Source organism: Fonsecaea multimorphosa (assembly GCF_000836435.1).
Source record: "Fonsecaea multimorphosa CBS 102226 unplaced genomic scaffold supercont1.10, whole genome shotgun sequence".
NCBI lineage: Eukaryota > Fungi > Ascomycota > Eurotiomycetes > Chaetothyriales > Herpotrichiellaceae > Fonsecaea > Fonsecaea multimorphosa.
This window is the reverse complement of record NW_015971644.1, coordinates 502,297-514,964: the sequence shown is the minus strand read 5'-3', so window position 1 is coordinate 514,964 and position 12,668 is coordinate 502,297. Positions and strand designations below refer to the sequence as shown.

General features: G+C 52.8%; 6 protein-coding genes across 6 annotated transcripts; 1 reads left to right on the top strand and 5 right to left on the bottom strand.

Moving 5' to 3' along the window:
* Positions 1-129: 129 nt before the first annotated feature.
* Z520_05763 (uncharacterized protein) lies at positions 130-1,047 on the top strand (the record flags this gene model as incomplete). The annotated part of the gene is made up of 1 exon (XM_016776266.1): positions 130-1,047. The coding sequence occupies one exon, from the start codon at positions 130-132 to the stop codon at positions 1,045-1,047; it is 918 nt and encodes a 305-aa protein (XP_016632585.1).
* Positions 1,048-1,518: 471 nt separating this feature from the next.
* Positions 1,519-2,997, bottom strand: Z520_05762 (uncharacterized protein; the record flags this gene model as incomplete). Its single annotated transcript, XM_016776265.1, has 1 exon — positions 1,519-2,997. The coding sequence occupies one exon, from the start codon at positions 2,995-2,997 to the stop codon at positions 1,519-1,521; it is 1,479 nt and encodes a 492-aa protein (XP_016632584.1).
* Positions 2,998-3,429: 432 nt separating this feature from the next.
* Positions 3,430-4,555, bottom strand: Z520_05761 (uncharacterized protein; the record flags this gene model as incomplete). Its single annotated transcript, XM_016776264.1, has 3 exons — positions 3,430-3,611; positions 3,685-4,138; positions 4,202-4,555. 3 exons carry the CDS (start codon positions 4,553-4,555, stop codon positions 3,430-3,432), a joined length of 990 nt encoding a protein of 329 aa, XP_016632583.1.
* Positions 4,556-4,850: 295 nt separating this feature from the next.
* Positions 4,851-6,611, bottom strand: Z520_05760 (uncharacterized protein; the record flags this gene model as incomplete). The annotated part of the gene is made up of 2 exons (XM_016776263.1): positions 4,851-6,380; positions 6,429-6,611. The coding sequence occupies 2 exons, from the start codon at positions 6,609-6,611 to the stop codon at positions 4,851-4,853; spliced, it is 1,713 nt and encodes a 570-aa protein (XP_016632582.1).
* Positions 6,612-7,226: 615 nt separating this feature from the next.
* On the bottom strand, positions 7,227-8,800 carry Z520_05759 (uncharacterized protein; the record flags this gene model as incomplete). Its single annotated transcript, XM_016776262.1, has 3 exons — positions 7,227-8,051; positions 8,106-8,278; positions 8,341-8,800. The coding sequence occupies 3 exons, from the start codon at positions 8,798-8,800 to the stop codon at positions 7,227-7,229; spliced, it is 1,458 nt and encodes a 485-aa protein (XP_016632581.1).
* Positions 8,801-9,327: 527 nt separating this feature from the next.
* Positions 9,328-11,091, bottom strand: Z520_05758 (uncharacterized protein; the record flags this gene model as incomplete). The annotated part of the gene is made up of 2 exons (XM_016776261.1): positions 9,328-10,847; positions 10,902-11,091. 2 exons carry the CDS (start codon positions 11,089-11,091, stop codon positions 9,328-9,330), a joined length of 1,710 nt encoding a protein of 569 aa, XP_016632580.1.
* Positions 11,092-12,668: the final 1,577 nt, after the last annotated feature.

The window sequence follows — 12,668 nt, the reverse complement described above, 5'->3', positions numbered from 1 at the left end:
GCCGCAGTTCAGCCGATTCCTCCACCACTTCTTTCTCCCCATTTGCGGACTTTCCTACAGACTACTACCTCCTACAGCACACGTCCCATACAACTCGAACTCTACACTAGATCTCATCCATCCCTCACCATGGCGGCCGAGCAGCGAAAGCTGCTTGAGCAGCTGATGGGCGACCAATATATGGGAATGGGCTCTTCGTCCTCCAAATCCGCAAACCTTTCCCTCACTTCGCCCAACGTCTGCCGTTCATACCTGGTCGGAACATGCCCCCACGACCTCTTCACAAACACGAAGCAAGACCTGGGCCCGTGTCCCAAGGCCCACCCGGAGAACCTGAAGATGGAATATGACGCTCTGCCTCCCGCAGAGAAACAAAAATATGGATTTGAATACGACTACATGCGGGACATGCAAAAATACATCGACGATTGCAATCGAAGGATCGACCAGGCACAACGGCGGTTAGAGAAGACGCCAGATGAGATCCGGCAGACGAACAACCTCCTCAAACTGATATCAGATCTCACAAAGACCATCAACACGGGTCTCCTCGAGGTCAGTTGTCTCGCGGAAATGGGGTCTGTGAGTCTGGCCTGCACGGAATTCCACAAAGTCCGAACCGCAAAGATAGCAAAAGAACAAGCCGAGCGGGACCTGAAGTCGTTGTCAGACACGTCGGGCCCATCGGGCCACCAGAAATTACAGGTCTGCGACGTCTGTGGCGCATATTTGTCCAGACTGGACAATGACAGGCGACTGGCCGACCACTTCTACGGGAAAATGCACCTGGGCTACGCGCAGATGAGGCGGACGCACGAGGCGCTGCAGAAAGAATTGAAAGGACGAGGCCCCCCGCCAGTAAGGCCGCAAGAAGAAAACACGAGCGGCAGTCCCACGGGGCCGAGAGGCTACGACGATGGAGGATATGGTGATGGGGGCGGATGGGGCAGAGGTGGAGGTGGGGGATACGGTCGGGGAGGTGGTGGCGGTGGTGGTTATGGTAGAGGCGGCGGAGGATATCGCGGGCGAGGAAGGGGGCGGTGGTAGAATCGCCGCTCCTCTCCTGTTCTGGACAGAGACGATGTGCCTTCTGGATTTGTGGTCATGAAACATGAATGCGACGCATAGCGAGTGTTTTTGATCTAGGGGGGAACAAAACAATACCCAGGCCAGGGACCGGAAGGTGGACTTGTCACTACTACTTCTACGCTCAGGGTTGCTTCCAGAGGCATGGAGCAAAGACGCCCGCAGAAAAGAGCACAAGAGATACCCGCTGAAAATTGAAATGCATGATTTTTGCAAGGACATGATGCATGGTACGCTGTTCACAGAATACGGGCTGCCCCATCTGTAGAGTCCTCCCAATACCTCGTAGTGTGTACCCCGTAGTATATAATATGTATTGTATAATGTGTGGGTGTATTGTGCATAGCAGCTAGGTAGGTAACCTACCTAGGTCCGTCGTTCATCGCAACGCCCCCCACCCCCCCGGTGGACCTTGACGAGGTACCTCTGTCACTACCAGAAGTTGCTGGGCTTGCTCGTGTTCTCGGCGTCGAGCTCGCTGGACTCGACCTGCTCGGCCCAGGATCCTCCTCCACCGCCGCCACCGCCGCCGTCGCCGGAGCCCCAGGCTGAGCCCGAGCCGGTGCCGGTTGAGTCCCACCGCTTCGATTTGGGCTTGGACGCTGGAGCACTGGCAGTCGTGGTGGCGGTCGCGTCGCCTCCGGCACCGGGCTCCTTTGGCGCAGTGGCAGTGGTATTGGAGCCAGGGAGAGAGGGGAAGTCTGTCTCACCAGATAAATCCGGCTGCTGCTGCTGCTGAGTGGAAGCGTCACCATTGCGACCAAAGCCGCCGCCGCCTCTAGGACCACCTCGACCTCGACCCCTTCCTCCGCCTCGACCTCCTCTTCCCCTCCCTCGTCCCCCTCGTCCCCGGTCGTCATGCCACTCGTACATTCTCAGATCATCCTCCTCCGCCCCAGGACCACCAGGGGGCGCAGACGGAAACCCTCTCCTGCCCCCTCGCCCATTGCTCTGGTGCAGTTCTTCCTCCTTGTCCCGATCCCACTCCCTGCCCAACTGGCCCGCCATCTTCCTAAGACGATTCTTTTCCCTCTCCCCCTCCATCACCCTCCTGTCCTTGATGTCCCTCTGCCTCCTCTGCTTCGCTTGTCTTTCTCGCTCTTCGAAATTTGCCGCGTCCGCTTGCGCCCGGGCGTGCGCTGCCGCAAGGGACTGCGATCTCTCTTTTGCCGCGGCGAGTTTGGCTGTCAACTCCTCATCCGACAGTTTCGGAGGGCGGACACCGCCGGTGGCAAGACGGTCGCCGCGCACGGCGAGCGTACGACCAGCAGCGGCAGCAGCAGCAGCAGTGTTGTTCGGAGACGGCCCAGTGGGGATGTTGTCGGTGCTTTGAGTGGCCGCCGCCGCTGCCGTCGTCGTCGCTGATGCGGATGATAATGCTGGATCTTCTCCAGCAGGAGGCTGAGACTGAGGTATTGATTCGGGAGGTGTGGTGTTTGTCTCTGGAGTTTGTTGTTGACCTCGTCTCCCGCGTGACCGTGTAGACATTGTATCTCTGCCACCTGCAGACGGACCAGTCTCTCCACCTTTTACCGCTGGCGCTGCTGCTGCCCACTTGGAGTCCTCCAGCCCAGTAGCAATCTTCCTACCTGCTTCTCCTCCCCGCCCAGCCCCGGCATGGCCACCTCTACCTCTGCTGTGCTTGGGCTTGAACCCCGGAAACGGAGCTTCAGCAGTCGGAGTCGGTGATTTCGCCGCAGGTACGGACTCGAGTGCGAACGCTGCAGAAGGTTCGGCAGCGACGACAGGCGGAGGGGGAGCGGGAGCAGTAGCAGCGGGCGAAGGCGAGGGCTCAAGAGAGATCTGCTCGAGCTGAGCGGTAACTTTCTCTGGAGAGGGCGCGTCGTCGAACGGGATGATTTCGTCGTCGAATAGATCGTCGTCCCCACGGGATTGGGAGAAGTCTTCCATGGCTGAGAGTGTGTGTGAGGGCTGCTAATAGTAACAAATTCTATATGTGGGCTGAATTTATATCAATATAACTCCGTACAAGGAAACCCTCTTCAAAAAATTATAGGTAGATTTGGTGACAGTAAAGGAACCAAATCATCAACAAAGGGAGAAAAAGTTCGGGCAGTTGATCTACTTGCATGCTGCTCCGCATTTCCCAGTGAAATGTTGGGGAAACCCTCCGAAGCCTGCAATGCAAGGCTCGAGGCTGGACAGATTCAGGAAGTATGGCAATAAGGAAGATGATCAGACGACATTTGGCAGTCAAGATTTTACAATTCTATCAGAAAAGACCTAGCAACCCCATGCCCTCTAAATGTCCACTTTTTTCGAGGCTCGTAGCCTATGGCATAATCGACACAATCCTTCGCCCCTAGTTGTTTCCAACATCGATCAGAATGGTGGCAGCCAGAAAGGATAACCTCCGTTCTTGACCCGGAACACACTCATCAAGAAGCTATACATGCCGAAAAGAACCGCCGCCCAGATGATGACTGCCGCTTGCTGGGTCTTGGAATCCTTGATCCGCGGCACTCGCAGAGCTAGATTGATCGTTGCAAAGGCAAGAAGCGCATCTGGTAGTTTTGACAACTTGTTAGCAATGGTCCACATAGAGAGTTTGCTTATTGTCTGAGGTCAGCGACTTACACATTGCAGCGACAATCTGCGTCTCCATTCCATACTGGTTCTGGAATCCGCCGGCAAAGTAGCTGATCCCACCACGCCCATTTCCAGCAACGTAAGGAACCCTGCGGATATGGTTGAACATATGACCACTGGTAAAGAGCAAAATCATGATCAAACTAATACCAGCCCACAGGTTGCGGTTCTGAATGATTGGCGCCAGATAGGGATATGCAACGGTAATGAACGTAAACAGGCCCAAGGCTATCGTAAGAAAGGCGCCAATTTTTGCATAGTTGATGGGTCGGATGATGGGAGGATAGTCATCGGCGGGGAGATGTCGCAGGAGCCATCCGTAGGCGCCTTCAGCCGTTTGCGGACCGAGGAAGTCTAGTCGCAGGGGTTGACCATCAGGTTTGGCGTGCTCGCCGACGGTGGGAGGGAAGAGGAGGAGGACAGGAGCGGTTTGGAGTTGGAGCTGTACGAGATGTCTGTCAGAAACGACTCCCTCCCATTCCGAGTTGTCATGCCATCAACAAACCTTCATGAAAACGTTCCTCCCCTGATCGAAATCGATCGTGCTCAGCAGCACCCTCTTGTCCCCATTCCGATCGCCCTTCTGCCAGCTTCTTCCCAGAAGTTTCCATTCCGGATCAAAGTCTCGACAAATCCCACATGCATATTTGGCGTCTCGAGCAGTGAGCAGGACAGCAAGGGTGTAGTCCCGCGGTGAGGCCGTCAGTTCATTGTAGCTTTTCTCGTCGAGTTCGAAAGGTGCGGAGGAGGCCTGTTTAGCGAAGTAGGTGTCGAATCTGCTGGTCGTGGCAGCTTTTTTTGCCGAGACAGCGGCGGTCAGGGAGAGCGCTGTCAGCGCCAGCAGTCTGAAGAGACGCATGTCTTTGGCCTAAGCAAGATGATCGAGTTTAGATATGGGCGTGTGGGTGAAATACAGACTGCGAGACAGGGTGTTCAATTGAAACTCTTTCGGCAAAGTTGCACCTTTTACGAAGCATGGGGATCGGGTTGAATGCTTCCTCTGCTACTCGTTACGTATTCCGTCTTTCTCGACTTCCGCCTCTCTTTTTGAAAATGGACACGTAATGATCTCTACGAATGCTTTAACCCAGAGGGAAATCTCGGATCTTGCAAGAAGATGTGGGGGCTTTGTTTTTTTCAAGGCGCATAGTGCTTTAGAATCTCTCGCCCGCTGTATTAGCAGCCTTGTCCAAACGAGTCTGTTCGATCTCTTTGTCTGGCATCGGAGTCCCCGACATGGATGCAGCTTGTAACCTCATGGTCTCTTGGAACCAAGAACTTTGTGTTTGAGAGGCTGAGTCGTCGAAGAGGAATCCGCTCAGAATGGGCACAGTATCTTCCCAGGTGACAAGTCCCATATCGTGAGCTTGGCGGGCAAATTGTTCATGGAACCAGCCATCAAACAAGTCGTTGCTCAAACCAGGCTGCTGCTGGCGGCCTTCATAGATAGCACCGACGTAGAATGCCCACAGCCTCGCATTCTTCCATTTCTCCCACGCAGGACTGCCTCTGGGTCGCTCGCTCTTCTCAAGCAGAGGTCGCAATGTTTCCAGCACATTCCCCGCCCAGATGTTCTTGCCGCACACGTGGTTCTGAAAGGTGAGAGCCCTCGACCACTTGACGGCACTGATGGACATGTATTGCTGAGCGTAATCGTAGTCGAGTTCGGGCCCTGAGTCGGTCTCGGAGAGCTCCTTGAATCTGCAATAGCGATTCACCAGTCTCCCCAGAAGAATGCACCATCTATACTGGCCCCAGCCAAGGTGCATCGTGGCAGATTTGGCAGGAAGGCCGTCGGACCACCTTCGGCGCCATCGAGCGAAAATCTCGCGACACGACTTGACGCAAGTCGTCATCTCTTCCGAGTCGATTGCCGGATCGAGGTGGCAGAAATCCAATGGCGCAGGAACAAGGATAGGCTCGATAGCCCGAAGGAAGGGGTCGAAAACCTTGGGCAGCCACTCGTAGACGTCAAAAGCAGGGGGGGTTAGGAGCTGTGTGGCCATGTTCATATCTGCATAGAGGAAGAAAAACAAAAGCTCGACCATTGTCAATCCAATCTCGTCGATCTTGTCGAAAAGGCCTGCCCCCTGCTGAAAGTGCTCGTCAACCAACTTGTGTAGCATTTGCCCATGCATTCGCGCTGCTGCCACATTTTCTGCCGCAATCTCGGCGGACCAGATCATGAAAATGTGCCACCAGATCCATGGATCGACTTTGGCAAGGCGGGCCAACTTTTGTCGTAACGCAGCAGTGCTTTTGAGACGGAAGACCAGGGACTTTCGTTGCAGAGCCTTGCCCCGACGAGTATCAGATCCTATACACATTGCGACAAGTGAAGCGTTGCTGCCGATGAAAGCCAGAGCTGTTCCCTCATCCCGTAACCTGGAGGTGTTGATTTCCCAGTCAGCTTTGGCACGAGCACTTCCTAGATTATGTTTGGATTTGGCATCAAGCCGCCACGCTGCAGGCAGAAGAATATCCCGATAGAAAGTCAAGATGCTGTTCTCTTCCACCGTGATGGGGATCGCACACGCTCCGAACGGATCGGAACTGCCTTTGTTGAGGATGGTAACTGGAGAGATGGGCGGAAGACGTCTCTTCTCGTCATAGCTCTCTGTACTCTGCTCGGTATTCGGTACATCGTTGCCAACAGAGTTGTTCTTGCGCGCGCCGGTTCGCTGCTATTCCAACATCAGACATCCTGGAGACGGATCAGAGTTCATACTCACCCCCGAAAGCCGCTGCTGACTTCTTCCTGGGATCTTAGCAGAGGCGCGCAAGGCCCTGGCTTTCTCCAGTCGCCTCCAGTCGCGATAGCCGTTCTGGATGTGTTTGTAGACCTGCTGTCGGTGTGGTAACGAATCCATGTGTTGCGCATCATAATTGACCCACAAGATGGCCTTGGTCTCCATTGCGGCGTGGGGAAGAGGGGGGATGGGTACAAAGACGGGACCTGAGGTAATAGATGGGCCCCAGAACGAGAGTTTTCAGTTTGATGGAAGGTCGGGCATCTCGTCAGTCCTGGGACACCCACAGGGAACTTTATGAATCCTCTTACATAAGGGGCCCATCACATAAGAAGCCCATCGGCGCCCGGCCGGTTTCCAGACTCATAGACACCCAGGCACCCCAGGCACGGCTGGGCAGTAGCTTCACTAGTCCCGGTCATAACCAGCATCTCGGCTACCGCGTGAAGGTCACGCAACTGCTGCTTCAACGGCTCGCTAACGGCCACCATTGAGAACTTGCTTACTCAGTTGCGCCTGCATTGACCCCAACCCGAGCACATGTATAGTATCGTTCTAGACTCATGTGGTGTCAGACAGCCTAACGGTTTACGGTTCGACACAGTGCAAGGAGTCTTCACGGACAGTTATCAATCGTCGATGAAGCAACAGACCGAACCTTTTGCAGAGTCAACATGCACCCCGTCTCCTCTCTCCGAGACTAAAATAACTATCAGGATCCCACTGGCATGGCTGTTGGATGGATGCTGTCGTTGAGCAGATGCTTGACAACCCCAATCCTCACAAGTGAAATCTCCACCTGGGATCCTCGTCTCCAAGCCACGGCCCATCGAGATGAGCATTTTCGGTGGCCCTAGCTTCTCTTCGTTCGTTCTGCCTTTTCAAGACCAACCACAGCGTCGCAGTCACGACCAAATTAGCCATCATGTAAGCCAAAGCGAACGAGTGTCCCAGAAAGTAGCGCGGCGCTGTTTCTGTTCGATAGAGCTGGGTGCCGATCACCGCCCCGAGATTCCCTATCGAGATCTGCAGCGCGTTGGCAACAGCTCTCTTGGTCTGTCCACTGACATTGTTTGCCGGCCAGGCAAGCGTCAAGGCCACCGATGGATAGATGCCGGCTGCAGCGAATATGATTCCGACATAAGATACTCCAGCGCGTGGGTCGCTTAAAAGCAAGATGTACCCGATGATGGCAAGTGAAGACGACATGAGGATAAAGGGTGTTCGGCAGCGATACTTCTCAGAGAGAACCGCAAGGGCAATGGTAAGGAAGAACGCGATTGCATAAGGTGGTATCGTCATAAGTTGTGCTGTCGCTGACGCAAATCCGAGAGATTTGATGATGGTTGGGAGAAAGAGTGACAGCGTGTAAAGTGGAAGCGAGAGTGTGTGAAATCCAAATGCGTAGAGGTAGCATTTGATGTCGGTGAATGCCTTCTTGACATTGCTCCAGTCCAACTTTTCATTCTGGGTTGCGTCGCTGTCGGCCTTGAGACGGTGCTGGATGTACTCTCGTTCCTCGTTGTTTATGAACTTTGCTGTATCTGGGTAATTGTGGATGAAGAAGTACGCAGATGCCGAAACGACAACGGTAAGTAGGCCTTCCTATGCATCGTTCAGCAAGCCGCATTGCAGCTTTGACGTGAACCTAGTACTCACCAGAATGAAGATCCACCTCCAACCGTTATAGCCACCGACACCTTTCATGTGAGCAATACCCCATGCGAGAATACCCCCAAAAGCTCCTGCCAGCGAGGCCGCGCTGAAGAAAAGAGCCACTCGCAACTGCCGTTCATTTCGCTTATACCACATTGAGAGGTAAAAGACGATGCCTGTCGAGGTACACCGTCAGCCCAACCAAGCTAAGGCTCACACAGAGGGTTGAAAACCATACCTGGGAACAGTCCCGATTCAGCCACCCCCAAGAAGAAACGAACGACGAAGAAGCCAGCACGGGATTGAGTGACACCCATGAGCGTGCTCACAACACCCCACACGAGCGTCAGAGTCGGCAGCCAGAATTTTGGTTTCCATATCTTCAGAATCAGATTACAGGGAACCTCGAAGAGGACGTAGCCGATGAAGTAAAGCGTGAGCCCGGTTAGATACTGGTCCCCCGTCATATGTAAGTCCGTCGCCAGGCCCTCGATACGTGCGTTGCCGACATTGCTCCGGTCCAGAAATGAAAGAAGATACAGCGAGGTCAGGGCTGGAAGAAGGGTGATGTCCAGCTTTCGTACGAGGGCTCGCTCATTGATGTGGTTCCCAAGGCTTTCATCGAAATCAGTCGCGGGAGTACCTTTGTCTGCGCTGCTGGGATCGTTGACAGACGTCTTTTCCTCCATTGAAGCCATTTCCGCTTGCTGATAGCACTCGTCCTCTTTGAAAGACAAGCCGTGCTTCAGAAGAAGGTAGAAATTGTGACGGAAGCGTGAACATGGCTGCGCGGTCAGTCCTGGGAATGGAGAGGTTCATATATGCACTCGATATCATTATAGGAAGGTGAGCATTGAACATATGGATCGATGACGCTGGATCGAAAAGTAGTTGGGAGGATCTGCCGAATAGTTGTGGTGCAAATCTCATGGCAGATTGCGTGATTCTGGTGGCCGAATTTGGAAACACCATCTCCATATTAATACCAATCGCATTGGGCGGTCTGACAGTCCATGCTGAGAATCCTGATGCAAAGGAGATCCCCGTCCTTGTTTGCACATTGATAAAGGTAAGTTCGTTCCTTGACTCTTTTTGTGTCGAGAATTGTTCACGAATCAGAATATAGGTCCACACACTCCGTACGTGTATAAGAATAGATTAGAGTGGAAATGCTCTATCTTGAATGGCGATCCTCCGCAACGATATGCCACACCTTGATCACTGTTCATTGAGACGGCTCGTTGCTGGCTATCGTCTCTGCGAACCATGTGGCCAGATAAGGCTCCAAGAACTCGTAGAACACGAAATGGTTGAGAATATCTCGAGCCTGAGGCCACTCAATCAGCTGTAGGATCTCTGCCTGTCGAGCAAACTTCTTAGTAAACCAGGTCCTCGGGGCCATGATGTCTTGAATCGTTTGATTGACACGCCACTCAAACCTTGCGCCATAGAAGAATATCCACAACAGGGCCTCGCGATACTGGGTCAGTTCATGTGCCGTTGCGAAAGTCAAAGCTGTTCTCATCGTGCCTTCGAGATGGTTTATAGTGATCATATGATGGCTAGTACGGTGGTCATACCCGTAGATGGTGGCCTCAAAAATCCCTCGTCGTAGTATGTGCAATGTCGTAAGTGCCAATGATGCTTCAATATAGCGGAGAGATTCTTCCATCTTGTAGACCTTGCCAGCGATGAGATTAATGTAAGCATTGATCAAGGCCCCAGAATCGTATTGAGCATACGTTGTGAAGATCGTGTAGATCGCATCGGTCCGGTCGAGGTCATCGGGATCATTCAGATTGACTGTCGTCGATCGGACGAATAAGTACTGACGGAGCCTGATAGCAGCCTGACGAGTGGCATCCAGTTGGATGCTTTCGTGGAGAGCCTTGTAGTCAGCCGGCAATTGCGGCATGTGCTTCTCAGGTGTTTCCACCCAAAATCGAGCAATTTGCTTCTGAACCCAGTTCTCAAAGTCGAAAAATGTGTTTCGCATCTGGGCTATAGCCAATTCCGTATCATTATTCATGCATGTCATGAACAATGTCCGAATATGGAGATCCGGAGTCTCGACCCTATCAACCAGACGTTGAATGATATTCGCGTGAACCTTTGCCGCAGGGATATCGTTCTCTTTGCAGGCTGCCCGAAAGAGGGAGACAATCTGTGATACCAACGATATCTCCGGCGGAACATCAAGCGATAGATTCTCGATTCGTTTTTTGAGCATCATCATGCTCTTCGTCCGCATCTTGATAGCAAGGAATTGCAGATCACGCGCGGTTTCTGGTGAGGAGAACTTTGCCAGAACTGGAATGTAGCTGGAACACCAGGAAAGCGCTCGTCCTTCATCTGAGAATTCTTCCTTCATTGAGTTCCACACTTTTGCTACGGTACGTTGACCGAAGACGTGAAACCCCTCTCCGATCGTGGTGAGCATCGGAGCCCCTCGCGGTGCCTCTTTGAACTTCATATAAGAAGTGATATAGACCCCAGGCAGATATCCATCTCTTATGAACGTGATCAGTTTGTTGATCTCGGGGGTGATCTGTAGAGCCAAAGCATTGAACGGATCCGAGTTACCACCGGGCAGAACTTCCAGTAGACTAGGGATGCTGTCTCTAGCAGTGTGTGGCCTTCTAGGTTGTAAAGAATGGTCTCCTTCATAGAGGAGTAAGCCGCTGTCCCCACGTATCTCCTTTTGTCGACCCGCCGAATGTCCATAGATGGCGCTTGCGTCATGATCTGAGCCTCGATAAGACCGTTAATTTGGCACATGCACGTCAAGAAACCAGAGACGCCTCCACTTGCCTCGACCTTCAGAGAGCAAAAGTGCTTTTTGCTCCTGTTTCCTCCTTTTGCGCTTATCATGGGACCATCTCGCAGCATGTGATTTCTGGTTTGCGGTCTCAAGTTCCTTCTCAACTTGCGTAGCCTCGGAATCAAGCTGTGGCACGAATCTCACGGTGAGATATCCGGAAGAGGGCATGGTCTCACCTTTATGTCATCCACTTGGCCATGCCAAAAAGAGGTATTAAGTCAAAGGAAACAGACCAAATTCAGGCCGGGTATTGGGCCGCTCTCTGTAATATACCCTTTGAGACCATGTTCGTAGAGGGGTTGAATTCAAAGACAAATCCCGAGCCATTATCCCTGAATAGGAATCCAGCTGAAGATCGATAGGCCCGCGCAAGGCTCGTTAAATGAGCAGCACGTGCGTGACTTCTGGATTTCGGATAGAGAGCAAGTAAACATGCGGCCTCTCTCCTCTTCGCTGGATGTGCAACGCTAGACTTTGGTGGTCGGTAAGCGATACAGGCCATTACGGGATTGGGAAATACATTCATTATCGACGCTGAGCTATGAAATATGGAGCCTCATGATTGGAGTTAATAAGCAAACGGGTTCTTTTGGTGGCCGATAACAATTGAGACAAGGAAAGACGTAACCAGCTCTGGCTGAGTGTCTCTGTCCAGCAGACACACGGGCCTCGAGAACGGTACAAGGCTTCGAGTGCGTCCGAAAACATTACCTTACAAGCTCCCCACGTGTGAAATGGTTAGAGAGACCAGAGCAACCGCCCAGAATTGGCTGAGAAGAAACTCTCTCGGAGAATATCTCCTGATTTATGCTGTAGTGTCTCGTACTCGGTACCTGGTAGTCAGTGAGGAATGACAACATTGAAGGGCCGGAGATACCCGAGGAAGAACACCCGTACAAGTATCATGCCTAGATGCCATCCCGATTCCAGGAATTGACCTTTTGCTAGGAAGCATCGAGGATGAGAGGAGGTAGCGACCTCCTTGCCAGGAACAGTAACTCTACTCCACACACATGCAGGACACCGGGGGGTGGGGGGCAGATCCAGACAAGGGGAAACAAGAAGACGAACAAGTCGGGCACTCATCAATCCTGAATCCGTGCGATATGATTTAGATGCCGATTTTCCGCTCACAGCTGGCGGGCCACCCAAATGGCCAACTGAGGTTTGCTGACAGAAAGGACAAGACGTTCCAATTGCAGTGAGAGCCTTCCGACGGATTATTTGACTCCCAATTTGGGGCTTCTATGGGGATTTGTTGCGAGATGTCTTGCGCAAGAGGATCTTGCCCTCATGTTGTAGATGAGAGCTTGCCTCTGTGACAGGCCTCGGTCGTGATCCGACAACATATGCTGAGCCTTGGTGCCTGAGAGCATCATCTCTTTCAGATTACTGATCCTTTGGTGACGGCTGAAGATGGATCCACCAGAAATACATCTGCACAGTTATTGGGGGATTGCTCAACTTTCACTCAGCACAGAGCGTGGCAGCAAGTCGGCGAAACTGCACACACACTCTCAGAGCAGTGGGACGGTGTCGATGTGATCGCTCCACTAACCATGTTATTTTTCTTCCACCTATCTATTTCAGCCGACTCCGGTCAACCGTAGCTGTAGACCAAGCCGGCTCTCGTTTGCACCTGGGTCTGGTGCTTCGGTCTTTGCGGCGGTGGCTGAGAGTTGCGTTCCGCTCGATTCGACTGACGCTTGCTTGGGCTTCTGACGACGGTAGAGGAAAACGATCAC